This window comes from Odontesthes bonariensis, chromosome 7 (assembly GCF_027942865.1).
Source record: "Odontesthes bonariensis isolate fOdoBon6 chromosome 7, fOdoBon6.hap1, whole genome shotgun sequence".
NCBI classification, from domain to species: domain Eukaryota; kingdom Metazoa; phylum Chordata; class Actinopteri; order Atheriniformes; family Atherinopsidae; genus Odontesthes; species Odontesthes bonariensis.
In genome coordinates this window covers 21,268,463-21,287,116 of record NC_134512.1, presented here as the reverse complement: position 1 = coordinate 21,287,116, position 18,654 = coordinate 21,268,463, and the positions used below count along the sequence as shown (strand labels likewise).

General features: G+C 38.9%; 2 protein-coding genes across 2 annotated transcripts; both read right to left on the bottom strand.

Moving 5' to 3' along the window:
* Positions 1–1,242: 1,242 nt before the first annotated feature.
* On the bottom strand, positions 1,243–6,656 carry tph1a (tryptophan hydroxylase 1 (tryptophan 5-monooxygenase) a). Its single transcript, XM_075470025.1, has 11 exons — positions 6,450–6,656; positions 4,361–4,495; positions 4,024–4,207; positions 3,808–3,908; positions 3,649–3,716; positions 3,350–3,546; positions 3,096–3,231; positions 2,882–3,008; positions 2,674–2,769; positions 2,357–2,490; positions 1,243–2,207 (listed from the first exon to the last, which is right to left on the bottom strand). Exons 1-11 carry the CDS (start codon positions 6,537–6,539, stop codon positions 2,033–2,035), a joined length of 1,443 nt encoding a protein of 480 aa, XP_075326140.1. The 5' UTR covers positions 6,540–6,656; the 3' UTR covers positions 1,243–2,032.
* A 6,809-nt stretch (positions 6,657–13,465) lies between these two features.
* On the bottom strand, positions 13,466–18,361 carry saal1 (serum amyloid A-like 1). Its single transcript, XM_075471004.1, has 13 exons — positions 18,240–18,361; positions 17,723–17,919; positions 17,249–17,350; positions 16,808–16,891; positions 16,611–16,690; positions 16,457–16,516; positions 16,261–16,376; positions 15,922–16,087; positions 15,690–15,772; positions 15,366–15,551; positions 15,007–15,164; positions 14,801–14,893; positions 13,466–13,806 (listed from the first exon to the last, which is right to left on the bottom strand). Exons 1-13 carry the CDS (start codon positions 18,241–18,243, stop codon positions 13,729–13,731), a joined length of 1,407 nt encoding a protein of 468 aa, XP_075327119.1. The 5' UTR covers positions 18,244–18,361; the 3' UTR covers positions 13,466–13,728.
* Between the last annotated feature and the right edge of the window lie 293 nt (positions 18,362–18,654).

Sequence of the window (18,654 nt, the reverse complement as noted above, 5' to 3'; positions counted from 1 at the left end):
TAGACATGCTTTGTCCAGACTAAAGGTATCTTTTCAGGAGAAGTTCATAATGCATGAATTGTTAAGTTTCACCATAGAAATGTTATCAAGTAATTTCATTAAAGGCTGCAATACAAATTTCACTTTTCCAACAGACATATATTGCATATGTAAATGTTCCTTGTGATGGCATCAGCAAGATGATTTAATGTTTCCTTGTTCAAGTACATTACTGTCCAAAAGTCTTGAGTTTTCCCTCATTTCTTTATTGCCAATACACTGCATAAGCCAAAAGCAGAGTTTGTAAAATTGTAATGAGCGTGAAACTTAATATTCGGTATGACCACATTCATTCTTCATCACAGAGTCCTCTTGGACGAGCTTTCTTGTCTTTTCTTTAAGTGGTCTTCTGAAATAATTCTCCAGGCCTCTCGGAGGACATTTCAAAGCTCTTATTTTGATGCTGGCTGCCAAACAGCTTGTTCCATTCTCCGTCAAGGTGATACCACACTACTCAGTCCACTTCTTGAGTCATTTGGCATACCTCAGCCTTTTCTCCCTGTTTCCCTTCCTTAAGAATGGCTTCTTTACAGCCACCCTTCATGGAGACCATTTCTGATGAGGCTTCCGTGAACAGTAGATAGATGAAACTGATAGTCCAGTTGCATCTTTCGGGGTCCTGTGTCAGGTCTTTGCTGGATGTTTTCCTATTTCTTAATGACATCACTTTCAGATATCGCTCATCTGCTGTAGATCCTTTTTAGGCCTGGCACTTATCTTTTGTTCTCCACGTATCCAGTTTCCTCAAATCTTTTAGGGACACTGCACACCATGCTTGAATATGACAAGTTTTTGAACAAACAGTTCTTTGAGAATAATCTTGTCGGTAAAAAAATATTATTTGATGCCTGTCAAGTTGTGTTGTTTGCATTCTAAATAGTTGTTGTGGCCTATAACCATCTTTAAAGATTACAAGAAAGTTTGACTGGGTGGAAGCAACATATGAAGAACACAGCATTGGTTCAGACACAAGCAGCATGCTTACTTTTTCACATGACTGAAAGTGACTTTAGTAATTACCTGGTCCAAAGTAGTTTATTTAATTAGGGGTTTCCTTAGGCAGGACAGAAAGACTTACATAGCCAGTCACTAATTCAAGTGCCCTGAACTGATATTAAGTGTCCCTCACAGAGTCTGTCAATTCTAACCTTAATTAAGTGGATAATTATTCTCATTGGAACTGATTGAAATAAAAAAAAATCATTTGAAGTCACAATGAATATATTTAATATATATGATTTTTTTCAGTTTGATACATAGCCTACAACTCATTTCTGTGTATTTTTACAGTAGAAAAATAATGTTTTGATTTCCAGAGTACTAGAATTATAATCACTTCGATAGGAGGTATTCAAAATCATCATTGTAAAATAAACTGCGTACATGGGCCAAATCTGTCATAATCAATCATGAAAGCATTCTCATAAAACTACTTTCACGATTTCCTTCAACAGCAGATAAGAGAGAACATGATACATAAACCAAAAGAATACAAACAAGGTACATTTCATAAATATCACTGACGTGAAGAATAGTATATGTAAAGAAGAATTAAATAAGTTTTTAAAAAAGTCACATGAGCATACACAACAGTAGAGTTGACACTAGAAGGAAGAAACCACATAAGTTTTTGTAACAGCTGGGGATATTTATAAAAGTGTACTTAAGTGTCATGAAAGCACTTTGATTGTTTGCAATACAGAATCCAGTACAATCCGGGTACAATGGAAGCAAAATAGTGCCTCAGGTTAAGCAGCTCTTTGGGTTTGTGAAACATACTGACATTAAAGGCTAAACATACCTATTGCACCTGAAAATATTGTCAGCCATATACCGCACACTGGAGACAACACAACATTTTGCCAAAAAGAAATGCACATTCATTATACCGACAAAGGGCAACACACAAGCAATATCTCTACAGCGGTGCTGGGGGTGACACAGCAAGCGGGAATGGGCTGTAGGTGTCTGATTCCAGCTGAATTGTGGGCAGTCAGACGCCCAGCTGCTTGTTCAGCCGACTGAGAGCGTCACCCACGATGTCGAGCTCATGACGAAGCTCCTCCACCACACTGTTGATGCTGGGAGTGTCCTTTAGCACATCCACACTCTGGGTGTAGGGGTTGTATCGAACTGTGAAGGGACGCTTGATGGTCTTGGCAAACTCCCTGAAAGAAATGAATCAGACATATCTAATTATTTGTAAAAAAAAAAACAAAGAAAAACGTTGTAGGCTATAGATAACGTTTTTTTTTTATTATACCCATGCTATGTTTAACATTATCACAAAGTTAAATGACAAAGCAATTAAGTGCACCTCATCTTGACTTTGGCCTCTTCAAAGCTGTCGGACACAAAGTAGACATCCTGAAAGGTTGTGATGATGCATTCCTGCTTTGATGTAACTTTTGGGTCAAAAGGCATTATCCTTGCATTACCAGAGAGTGCATGCTGTAAGAGAGAAATATGGTGCAAATGTTTATTTTTCAAAATTCCAAACTCAGTTAGATTTAAGAGCAACAGTTAAGTCTGCTCAATTATGTAATTCTAATTTTGCAGGCTTTTGTACGACGTATTTCTCATTTCAGGATAAGAAAATGTCAAAAATAAAGTTGCCTGTTCTAATGTCTTTACCTTAAGCTCACTGATAGATGACAGCAGTCCAGCTCCATACGCTCGCAGCTGCCCTTCTTGTTTGCATAGGCCAAACTCCACGGTGAAGAAATAGCACTGCAACACAGGATTAGATAGAACACACCCCATTATGACAACGTGGAGGGATTTCTAATCTGAAATATCTTTGTAGGATTTGTTTCAGTTTGCCTGTAGCTGTGGAACTCACTGTGGCCAGTTTCTGAACTGAGTCATCCGAGGCCCCGAGTGAAGCAAGACCAATCTCCTGAGAAAACTGAGCGAAGCTGGGCTCTGCTAGCAGTGGGACATGACCCAACAGCTCATGGCATGTGTCCCTTAGAAATTAAATGGAAAAGTTAGACCAGCAGTTATGTATTGAAATGAATGCCACATATTCAATTCACACGGTGAATGATACTCACGGCTCTGGGGTGTATAAGGGGTCGGAGCTGTGCCGCACATACTGGGTACAGTGGAAAACGCGGAAGGCTAAACCAGCAAGGAAGTCACGTGGGGACAGGTAACCTGCCACAGGTCTGATGGTAAATCCAGTACGTTCTGAAAAGATGATTAAAACAGAGGTAAATGAGTCTATCTACAAAAGGAATTTTTTCAAATTTTTTTAAGCATATGAGACAAAAGAGGAAAGCTATATGTTAGGGAAATCAAAACCCACCTTTGAGGAAGCGTGAGACATCTTCCAGCTGAGGGATGTTGTCCTCCCGACATTCACAGTATTTGGACAACAGTGGCAGGTTCTTCAAGTATTCCCGGCAGGCGTGGGTGGGGTACAACTTATTGAGCTCCCTGTATACAACACCCCAAGTTTTCACTTCCTCCTCTGTGAACTCGATACGAGGGACGGGATCCCCACTACAACCAGACCGAGAAATTTTTTAAGTATATGAAACAAGAAAAGGGCCGTTTAAAAAAAAAAAAAATAACAGTTTAATTATGCAGAAAATAAAAACTTACTGTTTGAAGGACATAGCAAGATCAGCAAAGTACTTTCGCCTTTTTCGGTAGACATTGTCCTTGAAACCCTGATGAAGAAACACATACAAATATAAGAACCTTATATATTATCAGAGTTTACTTCTTTTTTTTTCATTAAAGAAAATATGCAGTCTGTACCGGATGGTCAGCATCCAACTCAGAGCCATACATCAGGACTCGGTTAGCACATTTGTCCAAGTCTGAAATTTTCTTGGGGAACCAGGGTACATCATACATATCTGAAAAGAGAGGGAAATTACTTTTTTTTTTTTTTTTTTTCACTGTACAGCTTATCAGTTCTAATGTGGTATTTGTAATATATAATCAGGAGATTTTCTGTCATGGCTGGCTCACCTTCCTCTTGTAGACAGGAGTTATCTGGAGGGTCCATGTTCACCACATTCACATGCTTCCGTAGCAAATGGATGATTTCGTTCAGTTGTTCGTGGTTACTGTCGCAGTCCACAAAAATTTCAAACTCAGAGTTGCGTCTTTTGGATTTTCTGGACTCAATGTGTACAAGGTTGACATGGTTTTCCTGCAAAAACAAATTTTGCTTAGACATCCATTTAATAGATGAACAAGATTAGGACATTTACTGATAGAAGAATAATAATTTCTTATAATGCAGAGATTACATTCTCAATGAATCCATCTAACTGGAGGATCTGGCTTAAGAATTTGATCATACTTGGAAGAGTTTGAGAGCCTTTACGAGTCCTCCCACTTCATTCTTGAGGGAAAAGATAATTGTTGCTCTCTCTTTCTCTGAAGTATTCTTCTTTTCGGAGTTCTCTTCAATTTTTGTGAATGTTGATTTGTTTATCTGAAAAAGGAAATGAAAGCTTGTTAGATCTTAATCTGTCCAGTGGTGAGATATTATGACCAATTTAGAAGCTAATAGTGGAGCTATTAAACTTGTGAGCCGTTCTAATTTTGATTTATGCTTGTCAAGTTAACATAATAAATTTATTCCGATAGAGCCAAAGCTTAGCGTATGTAATGACGTGAATGCACAACATCTAATCAGATAAGATCATGTAGTGATCCAAAAATCCTTTGAACATTTTGTCTTATGTAGCCTACGTGCATCACTCGCAGTAAACACTAAGGGTAAGAGACAAAAACATTATTTCTTATTATTTCTTTCTTTTTTAAATAAACCTGGTGGTTTATCTACACTCATACTAAGAAAATGAGCGATGAAAATGCAGAAGGTCCCACACACGCAAAATAAAACAAAAACCCCCAAAAAGGACTGAGATTAGTGACGGCGGGGAGCGCAATAGCGCGCTTGTCCATTTCAGCACCTTGGACAGCGCTCTCACGTGACACACGGCTGCACACGTCAGGGGAAAATTCACATAATCCTGCGTCAGACTGTAGGAGTGAGACTGCATATGGAACCGAAAACTCATCTGTTTTGAACGACTTCAGCCTTTTCTTGACCATTTTAGCCGTGGCTTAGCCTACAGTTCAGACATGGTGCACAAACACAGGATGTTGAAACTAACAAATGATCTCACAGTCAAATCTACAAAATGCCCTTCCATAGATATGGTATAGGACATTAACAAATAATAATTAAAGTCACCTCTATTACTTCCTACCATATTTCGTCCTTCAAACATTGTGAAGACAGCGCGGCAGACGAGTTTTCGGTGAACCCTTGTTGGCAATATCCCTGAAAGCATTAGTGCATGGAGTCTGGATCAGGACGTGTCCCGGGGTCAACTCTTTGCGTCTCGGTTTAATGAAGATGAACTTGTCTCTGTCTCAAAGAATCGCCTTACAGCAATCTCATTTAGAGAGCGGGGAAGCCTATTATTAGCTCCCTGCAGGTTGAAATCTTTTCAGACATTAGGCAGCGATTAATCACCGAAGCAAACGTGTTTTGCAGTGTGAAGTGGGATGAAATAGATCTGAAACGTTTTTGATCGGCCCATGACTTTGTAAATGTGCTCAATGTTAAATAAACACGTTTTCATTTTTAAGAAAATTGTGTTGTTTTATAATGCACAGATTTTTCATTTCTAAATTCATCTTTTTTTTTAAACATTGAATGCCTTTTCTTTGTCAAGTATGTATCATCATGTTTTTTTCCCCCTGTATGTGGTCTCAATGACAATTAAAAAGCAAAACAAATATAGAGCTGTTGTGTGTTCTAATGGTTAGAATACAGTGTTGAACATTGTTTAACCTTGGCATTTTAAGGGGCTGCATGTGTTTTCATGCAGTCACATCAGAACTACTATCAACTAACTATTATAAATTTGTTTATCAGAATTTCTAGCCTTTAAGCTTTCTGAATCACTTCATCATCCTCGGTGAAGCTGTCAGCCTCTTCTTTACGTGTCTAATAGAGACATCAGAGACTGCAGGTTTATCAGTTTATCTTTTATCTCGTCTGCCACTCCCTATAGAAAGCGGAGGGATACAAGCGAAACCACTGTATAATGAGTTTTATTAAATGAAACTCGGAGGTATCCTCACTCAACCCTCTCAAACCTTCGACGTAAACACTATAACACTATAACACAACGGCTTAAATTAATCTGCAGACGACAAAGTGGAAGCGCAGCACGACCCCAACTGGTTGATCCACCACAGTTGAAAAAGTTATCTTAAAATTCTACAAACTATAAAACCTCTTCACTCTTTTACGCAGAAGTTCTGATCTCCTAACAAGTGAAAAAGCAGCACTTCTCTTCGAGTTTAAAATTAATTAAAATCACGTTCTTTTTTTTTTTAAATAAAAATTTTATTGGCACAGTTCTTACCTCATTGTTCAGCAGTTTTTCCTCAAAGCCGATGTTCATGGAGTCAAAGGATCTTCCTCTACGCGGTCCTTCAGTTTTGTTTGAGTACATGTTAAAGTGCACCAGTTTGTATAGCCTTTTTATCTAGTTCTTACACAGCTGGTTTAGCTAAATAGCGTCTTCTCTGTAAAACGGGGATGTCTACCTCGAGAAGCGGCGAGCTTTCCTATTTAACCACGCTGAGAACAGGAGGGGGCAATAATCTCACCCACAGCAGCAAATGGAAAAAGAGCAGCACCGCCCACGTCATTTGGAAAAAAAAAGGTGTCTTTTTTTTCCAACGAAAGGCCTAAAAGCGCTTCAATGAGATCAATCAAAATTCCAGGTTTTATTAAGAGAATAAAAATGGCCTGTTAAACTGGACTTGTCGATAACGTCTGTGTGTTATTAATTAATAAAGGCAGTCATAAAGAAACAAAAAAATACATTTTTGAAAGTATTTAACAAATGATCTGAAATATGGACAATGTCTCTTGGCATTAACACTTAAAACATTCACTTTGAATGCAGATCTAATAAATAAATAACTCTAGCTAATGTTTTGTACAAGCAGTTTCTTTTTTCTCATTTGTTTCCACCTTTAGACACAGAAAAGGTCAACGTTTAAGAGGATTCAAGGGGAGACCACCTGCTGTCAGTCTGGTAATACAAACATGCCCCCCTTTCAAATCCATTCCTCTGCTTTGTAAGCACATCTGGCACCCTGTGCACATAATACACATAATCTACATGTTTTCTTCACTTTAACACCCTGCACCTTTTAATGAGATCAAGACAATCAGTGGAAAGGGCTTTCAGTGGCTTCAGCAAGCAGAGGCAGGACGGGGGAACCGGAGAGGTATCACTGAGATGTCTCATTACTTTAAACAGATAACACCACTGTTCTCTAAGCTTTAGTCACCTTACGAGTAGGACACGAGAGATGTCTGTCTGTCAGCTCATGCAGTAATACATGTGGCTGATTCCTACGTTTGTCTCAGGTGGTCCTTGTCTTTGTCACTCGTGACATGAGCTGAGGCTTTACACAACCCAGCAGGCAATGAAGGGAACTTCCTTTTCTCTGGAACTGAACCCAGATCTGCTCTCAGATGTGTTAGACAGTTGCATTGTCCAGGCATGGTGCAAAATGAACAGTAAAAAGAGATTAGTGTTCAGCACAGTTCATCAACATACATCTGGCTGTCTCCACTAAGGGAGGAAACAGCACTGCTGCACAGAGCAACTTCAGCGCTCGCTCCATGTTTCAGAATGTTTTGGGTTTGCAGGAAATAGGCTCTATTATAGATCAGGTAAGCATGAATGAACATGTTTACCCGACTGTTAGCTCAAGCTTTATATCACATCCACCTACAAAAGACAAGCGATTCTGTTTCACTCTGCAAACACAGCATACACTGCCTGAGAAACAAAGCACAACGAATGAACTATTAATATTTTAACAGTTGAAAAGGTAGCTAAAAATAGATGCAAATTGTCTTCCTATGTTTGCAAGCTGATTATGATTGAAGAGTCATTGGGTTTTGAATGTTTTGCCAGATAAATCAAGCAATGAAGATGTCACCACTCGGGGAAAAGACATCTATTGAAGAACTATTTTAATCTCTTGATCAAAATAGTTCACTGACCAAGTCTGTCATATCTGGTCTATATCTATTGTAGTTCTCGTGAAAATAGTGAGATGCGAGATGCTTGGGATTACTGCTAGCTGTCCATCAATATGTGCATTAAGAGTAGTAAAGATATTGATGATTCTTGGTGGACTTTTGATAAAACAACTCTCATTTGCTTCTTTCAACGTGACATAGGTTATTAACTGATTAATTCATAAGACCAGCAAACTTGGGTCAAATGCAGACTTTTAAGAAATTCCCCCAATAATACCACGGCTGTCCATTTTCATCTGTCACGCCATGGGACTCACGTTTTTAGTTTCATGTTTTTGTATTCAGTTTAGGTCCAGGTTTTAATTTTCAGTCCATGTTTAGTTTTTCTTTAGCCATGCCTCAGTTTCCCTGCACTCTGTTTATTAGTTCACTCACTTCACCTGTGTTTTTTCCCTCAGCTGCACTCACTCTCCAATCACTCTCACTCCCTATTTAGTCTCCAGTCTCCCCTCTCTGTTTGCTGGATCTTTATTTGCTTTCCATGCCAAGAAACCTTGTTTGTGCCATGTTCCTCGTCCCTGACCAAGATAAGTATTTATTTATTGCTATGCCAAGAGTTTTTGTTTGCTTTTTCCACAGTCAAGTTTTTGAATCCGGCTCTGCCGCGCCTTTTGTTTGTACTTTGTTTTTGTGAATAAACCTCGTTTTCTATTTTGAAGTCCGCATCCGTGTCCTTCCCTTCACACCACCCTGACATCATCAGAGTACATCCAGATTACTTTAGAAGTTATCTGGCTCCAGCCAAAAAAAAATACAAAGACAACTGGAAAGACCTGTAGAATTTAAAGACATGTTTATATATTGACAAATATATCGTCCATATTTTCCAGTAATGAGTATTGTGACTTGCTTCTTTGTCAAAAGAAGAGAAAAACATTAAATGACAAGCATAATGAATGCTGTCGTAGTGGTATTGTTTAGGACTCACTACTGATCTGCACCTGTCATGACTCCCGGTCACTGTTGAGGGCTTGTTCACAGTAGAATAAAGCACATCCAAATTAATTTACAACTTCTTTTCACAGATGTCACTGTTATGCTGCAGATGCTCTGGCCATGTCTTTGATCTTTCCATTTCTTGACAGCTCCTGGATCAGATCTCCTTCATTTAAACTTAGAGTCAGTAGCTTAAGTTTCATCTTATTTTCAATATAGACGTCATGCACGTTTTCTACAATAATACTACAAGTCTAATATCTTTTTAAAAGTTTGTCGTACTGGGTATCAATTAACACCATCAGCTGTCTCTGTTGCACCACTCAGATGGCAGGTGTTACATGACCTTTAAAATATTTCGAGCCAGTTTTGACAAGGGTGCCCCATGAACAACAAGACTCTTTGTGGTTCACTTGCCTTTTGCTCCACCTATTTTGTTTGGATAGTGGTCTGGTCTGGATAAACAGCTATAAGGATTAAAAAAACAAACATTCCAACTATTGATGAACGTTTTCCAAGAGAAATATTCATATAATTCTTTACCCGAGCTGTCCATTTAAACCAAAGTTTCACTGACATTACAAAGCTTTAAAAAGTTGAAAGGTAATTATCTTGAAATAGATGTACATGGCACGGTAACCTCTATACTAATTTTTTCTTCATCATAGTTGAACTCAAAAACCCACTTAGACCAGATACTGATTCCTTGCTCTTGACAGAGCTCATCATGCAGTCAGATTATGTGAGTACTCAACATTCACTCACATCACTACTATAACATAACGTACTTCTGAGGAAAATGGGAATGCTCTCGATTACCGTCAGGCTTACCAGGCCACCAGATGGTCTGAAATGCCCAACTCAAACAAAATAAACATTGAACACCCAAATAATTGAATACATAAACACCACCAGACATGCTCCTATGTTTGAGGTTTGTGGTAGACATGTCTGCATTATGTGACCTGTCTGCCCCAGTTCTGTTCACTCCAATCAGAGGGATTTACTCAAAGTGTCTGAGCGTCAAGCTGATAGAGATCTCTCTGGCTAATCTAAGCCTTGGTCTTAAGAAACCGCACGAGAGAAGTATTAAATGCACTATAATTTAGAAGTGTGTTGTACCTAATTGAGAATTTGGATGATAATAGTAAAAATACACAAAAAAACACTGTGTACTCATGAAGCATTCTGCAGTCAGAGGTTACAATGTCAGTGTTTGGTATGTTGCTAAAGGTTGCTTCAGTGGGCTAACACCACCTGTTACTGCACCATCTGAATATGAATATTACTCAAATGTGTTGAGTACAACACAGTTACACATGCACAGAATAGTAAAGAGGACTCACCACAGCGTTTCTGTCATTTTTCACAATACAAATATTTTTCTCTATAACTCAGACAGCTACTCATAAATAACCTGATTGCATATTTTGCTACAGATCTGTATTCTTGTTGTTCTAAATATGATTCTAGAAGAGGAGGACATTAAGATGGTGTGCCTTGTGACCCCAGTCAACACTTGAATAAATAACAACGAAACCAATAAAACTCAATTCTATATCATTTGTAATATTAACAGATACTGAGATGTGAATTTAATACCTCCTTATCATATATTTTGCAGTTATTTTTGATATGCTGTCTATTTACTAACTTAATCATATGGTTTAAATGATTTGCAAATCATTGCACTGTGCTTTTATTATAAGGTTTTACACAACATTTTGAAACACAGTCGTTTTTCTATAGATAATAAGATGTCTGGCCTCCTTTTCCACCTTTGATATTGACACCTGTGTTTGAATTTCCAGAAATCCAAGGTCTTCTGATCGCACCTCATCAATAGAAATTCCAGTCTTTCACCTGATCCTGAGGCTTGTTTGAACAACTAACTCAGAGCAGTGAATGGTCTGCTTACGCACACTTCCTGTGGCAGGACTGCATCTCTTTAATTAGCTCCAACTCTTTTGTGTCAGAGCAAACAGCAGCATATGCTGCTTGGTGATGGGTGTCAGTTTACACAGGACAGAGCTGCACCCATAAACACCTGTCACATTCAGGATACCTGCGTTACACATAAAAACATCAATGGAAGTAACACACATTTAATCTGGGAGCCTTTTCTAAATATGTTCTGGTTATTCATTAGCTTACTTGAGCATGTTAGGTTGCTTTGCATATTATGTGATGGGAATATTATTTTAGTATTCTATTTCCTCAGATAGGATTAGTGCATATTTTTCAATGCAAGTGGTAAAAAACACAAATAAAAAAAGTAAAGGCGGCTATAAAGTCATTCTTATTAAAATATGTATCCATTTATCTGTTGGTGTTGCCCTCCTTATGTTTTATATTTTCTTCACATTGATAAGAGAAAAGACTAAATATATTTTTGTACAGATGAAAATACAGAATTTGTTTAATCATAATTTCATTAACTTTGTTAGTCTCTTTCAGACGTGATGATGATTCTCTGTGATTCATAACCTTTCTATTTCTACACAAGTGTGTTGGTAACAGTGCAGACAAATACTGTTTATCATAATCGCTGTCTACTTTATCATTACAACATCCCAACCGATAAGCCTGTTGAAGAAGCAGAACAGGCTGTTAAGGCAAATGTAAACACACTTTTTTTTGCGAGCTGGAAAGGTCAGTGTCTGGGATATTCGGGGATCACGTAAGGGGAACATTTCATTGTTAGTCTGTTGACAAGAGATAGAAAGCCAGGGATCTCAGGAAATGAGCTGAACGGGGCTTTGATTGCACCAACCAGCATCGTGTGTCTGTATTAACACGCCTTGACCAGGTGGTGGTGAATAGGCCAGACCTTGGAATCAAAGGAGAGGCAATGTAGGACTGCACACGTATTCCTCATCCATTCATTATCACTCCTGCTCGCAGAGCAACGACTACTTTAGCCATTTTCAGAATGGCTAATTATGATAATTATGATAATAAAGGTTTGAGAAAATTCTGCATTCAACCATTTTATTATTTTTTTGTGTGTGTGTGTGTGTGTGTGTGTGATTTTACATACAAAATCTTTGGGCTGGATGCAAGAACACTTGAGAAAAATGTGTTTTTGTTAAAGGTTTCTTCAGATATTACACCTTGACCACAGCTAAGCGCTAATGCTGTTCAAAATTCTAACGGGTCTCTAATGTCAAATGTACTCTTTTATTGTTCCCAGGTCATGGGGATTCTGGTAGGATGTGAATTTTCACAAAAATAATAGACAATAACAAGATATATTTCACTGTGGGGCAAAATGTCAAGTCAGTTAAAAGAGCTTATAAAGATGCACAGTTGTAAAGAAGCTAAATAAGTGATAATTCAGCATCAGCATCAGCTAGACCTGAAAGGCCTCAGTGCCAATGATGTGTGCATCACACACACAAGGGGCAGCCAATTATGTCATGTTCATGAAGTCAGATCATATTAAGGTGGTGTGTCGACTGGCAGGCTGAAAATGAAGTTTGGCAGGACAGAAGAGATCATCTTGGCTTCATTCTGATCTCTGTGACATGACTCGCCTTGCAGCAGGACCTGCAGGCCCTCACAGCGGGCAGAGTGCAAGTCACTGCCCACAAGCAGTCTTGAAAGGCCAAGCATGATTACATTGTAGCCACGTAGAACACAAACGTGGCATGGCTCTCACATGAAGGCATCAGTAAACCCATGTGCATCATGTCTAGACGAGGGGCAACTCGTGTTTGGAGAGAACACACTTTAAAAAAAAAAAACAGGGGTTCTTTCCCCCCCATAGGATGATCTCTACCTCACGTACACTCTGACCACCTTGGGATTTCCATTAGAAAGAGTGTTCTACATATCAATCCGAGCTTTAATTAAAAAGCTGCTATATTCACAGAGCCTTCGCAAGCTAGCTGGAAGTGCGCAGGCTGTCCTGCTCTTCTCCATGAGTGGGCGAAATGGCACATTTGGAAACCAAATGAGTTTATTGTTGCCAGCCTCGAGCCTTTCATCTAATTTTATTGTCCTTACAGAGTGACTGTCACCCTCTGGTAAACACTTGATGTTGTCATCAGAATTAGCACCATTACTCATATGCTTAAGAAGATAACTCAGTGCAATTTTGTCTTATATGAAAATTTATATCTTTTAAAATACGCTCAAAAGGGTGTTTAATGTAAGAAATAAAAATGCAAACAGATCTGTTGTTTGATTGGAAATGGTTCCTTTCAACCCACAAGATTTATCCGACATATAAAAACTAACAAAAAAGAAAAAGTATAAAAATGATCCTCAAGATCTGTATTTATAGTGCAGTACATTTTTTTATGCTTGCAACAGATTGCTCCTCTGTTTGCTTTAAATCTGTGTCACACCATAATATCAACGATTCAATAAAAGCTCATTAGCACTTATCATTTTTATTAAAAGACTGTCGATCACATGGTACAAAAATATCATTCTGTGGACAATTCAAAAAATTTACACGTAGACAACTCCAATTGGGCAAACACATTATCAAACCTATGATAGTCTATCATTTGTGATGGTGTCTTTCCAATGGAAAGGAAAATATTCTGAAACAAAGCGGGATCTTTGGAGAGGAAATTCTGGCTTCTATAAAAAGCAGTGGTGGGAGTCTGAACACTGATCTGCACGGAGCCTCAGACAGGAAACTGCATCCTCATCACGTCTGCCAACTGGGGATCTGCCTCTGACAACACGGCCTGTAGGTGCTGAAACTGCACGAGAGGAGGAAAGGCAGGGTGGAAACAGGGTGTTTATTTTCCACAAAAGCTGGTGGTGTGTGGCAGCAGTCCGTCACACGTTCTAATGCAACACGAGCTCAAAATAAATCATAAACAATTTGCTGTAATAATAGCATCACTGGCAATGGCTTCCTTATACGGCAGTGCTGGGAAGGATGGTTTAACAAGCCGCTTCTGTGTTTAGGTTTATTTTTTGCTAAACAAATAACGCCACAGAATAGTACGTCACGTGTTGTTCTTTTGAGGTTGTATTTCCCTGATTTTAAAACTTTGTAACCCAATGAAAAGACCAGAAGATGTTCTTTATGTCCCAAAACGTACAAGTTTAGAAATGAAAGAGGACGGACTTTCTTTTTTAACATGAGTGAATTTGTCATTTTGAAAAGCCAATGAAAAATACGAAGCTTCAATCTTGTACTTTTTGTACGTAATAAACTCAATCAACTGTAGTTGCATCATTTGCTGTAAATTAAGCTTTTTCTAATAAATCTTTTCAAAACTCATAATAACAAAATAACAGAATAACAAAATTTCATTTCTTATCAGATAACTTTGAGGGGAAAATTGTTCAAGGACTCACACTGTAGTTGTACCAGTTTGGCACAAATATAACTTTTTTAAAACAAATCTTCAATCTAAAACAAAAATTCACATGCATGCAGTCTCCATTATCGAGTGATGCAGTCATACTTGACACTCTGCATTTATCTGCCGAGTTATTTTCTGCAGAGCATGCAGATACAGCAGTAACAAGAAATGTCTTCGATAGGTTACACTTAGCTTCTTAAACAACAACTTGTTGAGATCTGAGTATTTGTTTGTATATGGCTTGTTACTTGGAGGCCGTTACAGTGCAGATCAATGCATTAAATTGTTGTTCATATAAAGAAAAGGAGATCTTCCATTCTGTTTCCTGCATAACACAATGTAGTGTTTGAATAGACAACATTTTGGAAAAAGCACTTACCGAAGTCTTAAACTTGGGAAGTAAACTGACGGCAGCTGTGACGCAAGTCTTCTGTGTCAGGTAACCTTCATTTATCAGATCTGTGACTGTGTCCTGCAATGAACAAATCACAGAATCATCACGTTAGTAGCTGCATTAAAGTAGCTCATGAGGTGATCTGACCGAACTGTGAAAAAGTGAGCAGAGCCATTCTTAGAAAATATTACCTTCGAAATGTGAATGCAGATGTCAGCTAGAAACTCAGCTGTGATCTCAGCAAGAGTCTGCAGGTGGTCATCTTTTGTGTCGTCTTTGTTTGTGGCTTCATCTTTGCACTCGCTCTGGTACTGGCACACTCGCAAGACGGTCCCAATAAGGCGCAGACCTGAACAAATGATTAATTACAGAAATCTGACTGTACACGGTCACTTTTTGTTTTTCATTTGACATTGAGAATGCAACTGCACAGTAAACACACCTCCGTCATTTTACGCATGGCTGTTATGACGGCTGATATTCGGACACGACATCTGTCTCTGCAGTAAAATATGCAACAGCAGAACAGCGGAGCTGTTGGAAAACTTACTTGTGTCTGTTCTGCTACACCACTGATCCTGACATCTATAAAGAGCCTGCAGCACAGCAAATGCCTGAACCAAAATGCTCTTTTGCTCATGCAAGACAACCGGAAGATTGTTTGGCTGGCAGAGGTCCTCACACACGACGTCACAGACGAGGTTCCACACGGACTTGCCCGGTCCATCAGGGGCAGCTAGAGGGAACAATTACATAGTGTCTACTTCACTAAAAAGCTCACTTCTTTCTCTTGTCATGTTGTATTAACTGTGGCATACATCTTTAACCACTGCAACGATGGGCCGACAACAGACATTTTAATGACTGGTCTTACCTAAAACCTGAATGCCTTCCTCAACAGTGGTGAGGAGCTGGAGGATGTGAAGATAAACCTCTATGCCATTTGGACTCTCTGACCTGTGAAAATGTTCAAAACATCGTCACTGACAACACAAGCAGCAACAGTTTGAATGTTGCTGTAAGAACAATGATTATCAGCAGTGTAATAATAATCCAAACAAAAACAAAAGCACATTCTGTAACAGCACGTCTCATTCAGGCCCCACCTCAGCTGCTTGGCTGCCTCCATGAGACAAGAAGTCAGATCTATATGGTTTTCATTATCCTCCTCCTTTTCCTCACTTCGCTGAGCTGTGATCCAGCTCTTCATCAGCTCTTCATCCAGGTCAAACAATTTGTCAATCAGCTCTCCCACCTTCTCCAGCAGATCCGCTGCAAAACACATGAAATATTTTCCTAAATTAAGAATTTTATAACAACATGCTATCAAAGGTAAATATAAACAGCATCAAGACTTTGAAGTCATCACTGAATATCAAACAGACTCTTTTTTCATATACGTAATCAGCTTTTTACTGGAATGATAAAGAGATAAAGCAGAGTACTGTTGGTAGAACTGCACATGATGAAACAAAGATTGGAGCAAACGGATGTCTGCTGTCGTATCCGCTGCAGCCAAACAGAACAGACGTCTTTCTGAGACAAACAGGTCAGCAGCAGTCTGCAAACATTCACAGAGACGATGAGTATTTCTCTCTCAGTTCCTCAGTGTGAAAGGTCAACAGAAATTTCCAACATTACCTGCTGGTTTCCAGAAGGGTCGGGGGATCTGCATCTCCGAGGAGAAGCAGCAGCACAGCCCTGTGGAAGCACAGGGTGTTGCATTGATTAGAATTTACTCCACCAGAGAAGAGCATATGCTTGATAATAACTGAAGATTGTTGTTTTTACTCACCCCAAGTCTTCGTTTTGACTGAGAGTCATGCACGTGTCAGGAAAACAAGCAATGTTCCCAAGGATTCCAACACTTATTTCCTAGTTAAGCGGACAAACATGAAGTGATCAAAACTCGAAAATTTTACATCAGACATTCAACACAACACACAGGATCACATACGGTAAAGAACATATTAACTAAGAGATTTTACTTACTGTAAGACGTGGGGAACGAGATTTGGCTATCACTCCGAGAAGGATATCAGCAGCTTTGAATTCCTGCAGAAAACCCGCCACGTCCTGCGTAGTTGGAGCATCAATAGTCAGTGAATAAGTACGCCATTAATGAGTCACTTTTAATTCTATTAAATAGACCAATCAAGCATAAAAGCTAAATCCGAAGTGGGTGCTACTTCTGCTTGATCATATTTTCACTGATACGGGTTTCCCATCAAATAAAAAAATGAAAAATACGGTCTTATTATCAACAGCAATGCATTTTGTGGTTATATTTTCAGTTTTAGCTCTAGTTAAAAACAACACTTTATCCTAGTCACCTTTATTAAACTCAAACAACAAGTGGAAGCCATTAATTAATGCAAGATGCTTCAGAACGTGGCCTACAGAACCATGCTTGGACTGTCCGACAAACTGTACCTTATCCATTGCCATATCCCAGACTCTACACAGATCTTCCTCATCATCATCAGAGAGCTGCATCTGACCTTCAGAGTTGTCTTCTGAATGCTCTGTAACCATCTGCAAGACAAGTCGATTTTACTGCCATTAATATACAGATAACAGTAACCGTATGCAGCAGAAAGAACCACGTGTGCTACAGCAGGGAAGCTTATGTCAAATAAACACCAACTGTATTAAAACTGTTGTAGATTTTTCAAAATGAATAAATGGCATCACTCCTTAATCACCCACCACACCTGTTTGAAACAGCTTTGGCAACACCACGGACTCCGTTCAGCATCTGAACACTCCAAGTTTTTTCCCCCCTATCAGCTTGAATTTTACAGTTCTTAGGTGCCATTTAATTCAAATTAAGAATCCAAACAACTTCATTATTAAAGAGCTTATTACGTGCTCCAAATTTGAAATTGAATTAGAATTTCTGCCTACATGAATAAGGCGGGTCAGGGTGCTGAAAAGCCAGTGTTTGCTGTAAACGGTGTCACCAATGGCATCCAGGTCCTCATCCTCCTCTCCATCAGCTGTGTCCGGGGGGGGCGATGGGTTACGGTCCATAACAGGAGACTGTACTCCGGCTGGAGATGAGGATCTCTCATTTTCCTCTTGCTCACCATCAACACTGCTGTCTGAATAAAAAGAGGCACACTTTAGAGGTGGGCCATATGACTGTGCCCTGAAATGATAAAAGACAGTTAGCAAGAGTAGATTTACGTGTAAACTTAATAATGAATTCAAATCAATTCAAGAAACCCAGTGATTTTAAGTCACACAAACCAAACAATCCATAAAGTTTGACCGTGTACTTGGCACCGTGCATTTTAGAGCATTTGTGGCAGATTAGCTCAAACATAAACCTAAGGAGTTAAGCTAGTTGCTTGTAAATCGCTTTTACCGGTTGCAATCTGGCGTTAGCTGTCAGACATAAACTTAAACCAAGTAAACTCACCCATAATGACCGCGCTTGCAAAGAAGTGGCACGCTGGTTTCGAGATAAGTTTTCAACGTTGTATGATGTCCTCACCACAGTGCAGCTCAAATTCAAACAGCCTCCATGTAAAATGGTAACCTAACAGCGCATGCGCGAATGGTTTTGTTGTGGTCGTCCACATGACTGCGAAACGATTACCGCCACCTGCAGGATGCAGACTAAACTACAGAGAAATGTAAATGTAAATGTAAATGTACTTTATTTATACAGCCCCTTTACAGACAATCCTTATGGTGTACCAAAGTGCTTAACAGCAGGTAATAAATAAAGAGAAGAATAAGTAAAAACAAATAAAAACAATAAAAGAACAGCAAAAGCAATAAAATATAACAAAATCGATTAAGATAAAATAAGATAAAAGTGCCATCATACT

Excerpts from the sequence above, each read along its gene's own strand:
- tph1a (XM_075470025.1), bottom strand. The coding sequence starts at position 6,539 with ATGTACTCAAACAAAACTGAAGGACCGCGTAGAGGAAGATCCTTTGAC. Across the intron at positions 3,909-4,023 it reads CTCCTGTCTACAAGAGGAAG|ATATGTATGATGTACCCTGG; the intron begins GTGAGCCAGCCA and ends CTCTCTTTTCAG. Across the intron at positions 2,208-2,356 it reads GAGGCCAAAGTCAAGATGAG|GGAGTTTGCCAAGACCATCA; the intron begins GTGCACTTAATT and ends CATTTCTTTCAG.
- saal1 (XM_075471004.1), bottom strand. Across the intron at positions 17,351-17,722 it reads CCCTGACCCGCCTTATTCAT|ATGGTTACAGAGCATTCAGA; the intron begins GTAGGCAGAAAT and ends CTTGTCTTGCAG. Across the intron at positions 16,892-17,248 it reads GGGATATGGCAATGGATAAG|GACGTGGCGGGTTTTCTGCA; the intron begins GTACAGTTTGTC and ends CCAACTACGCAG.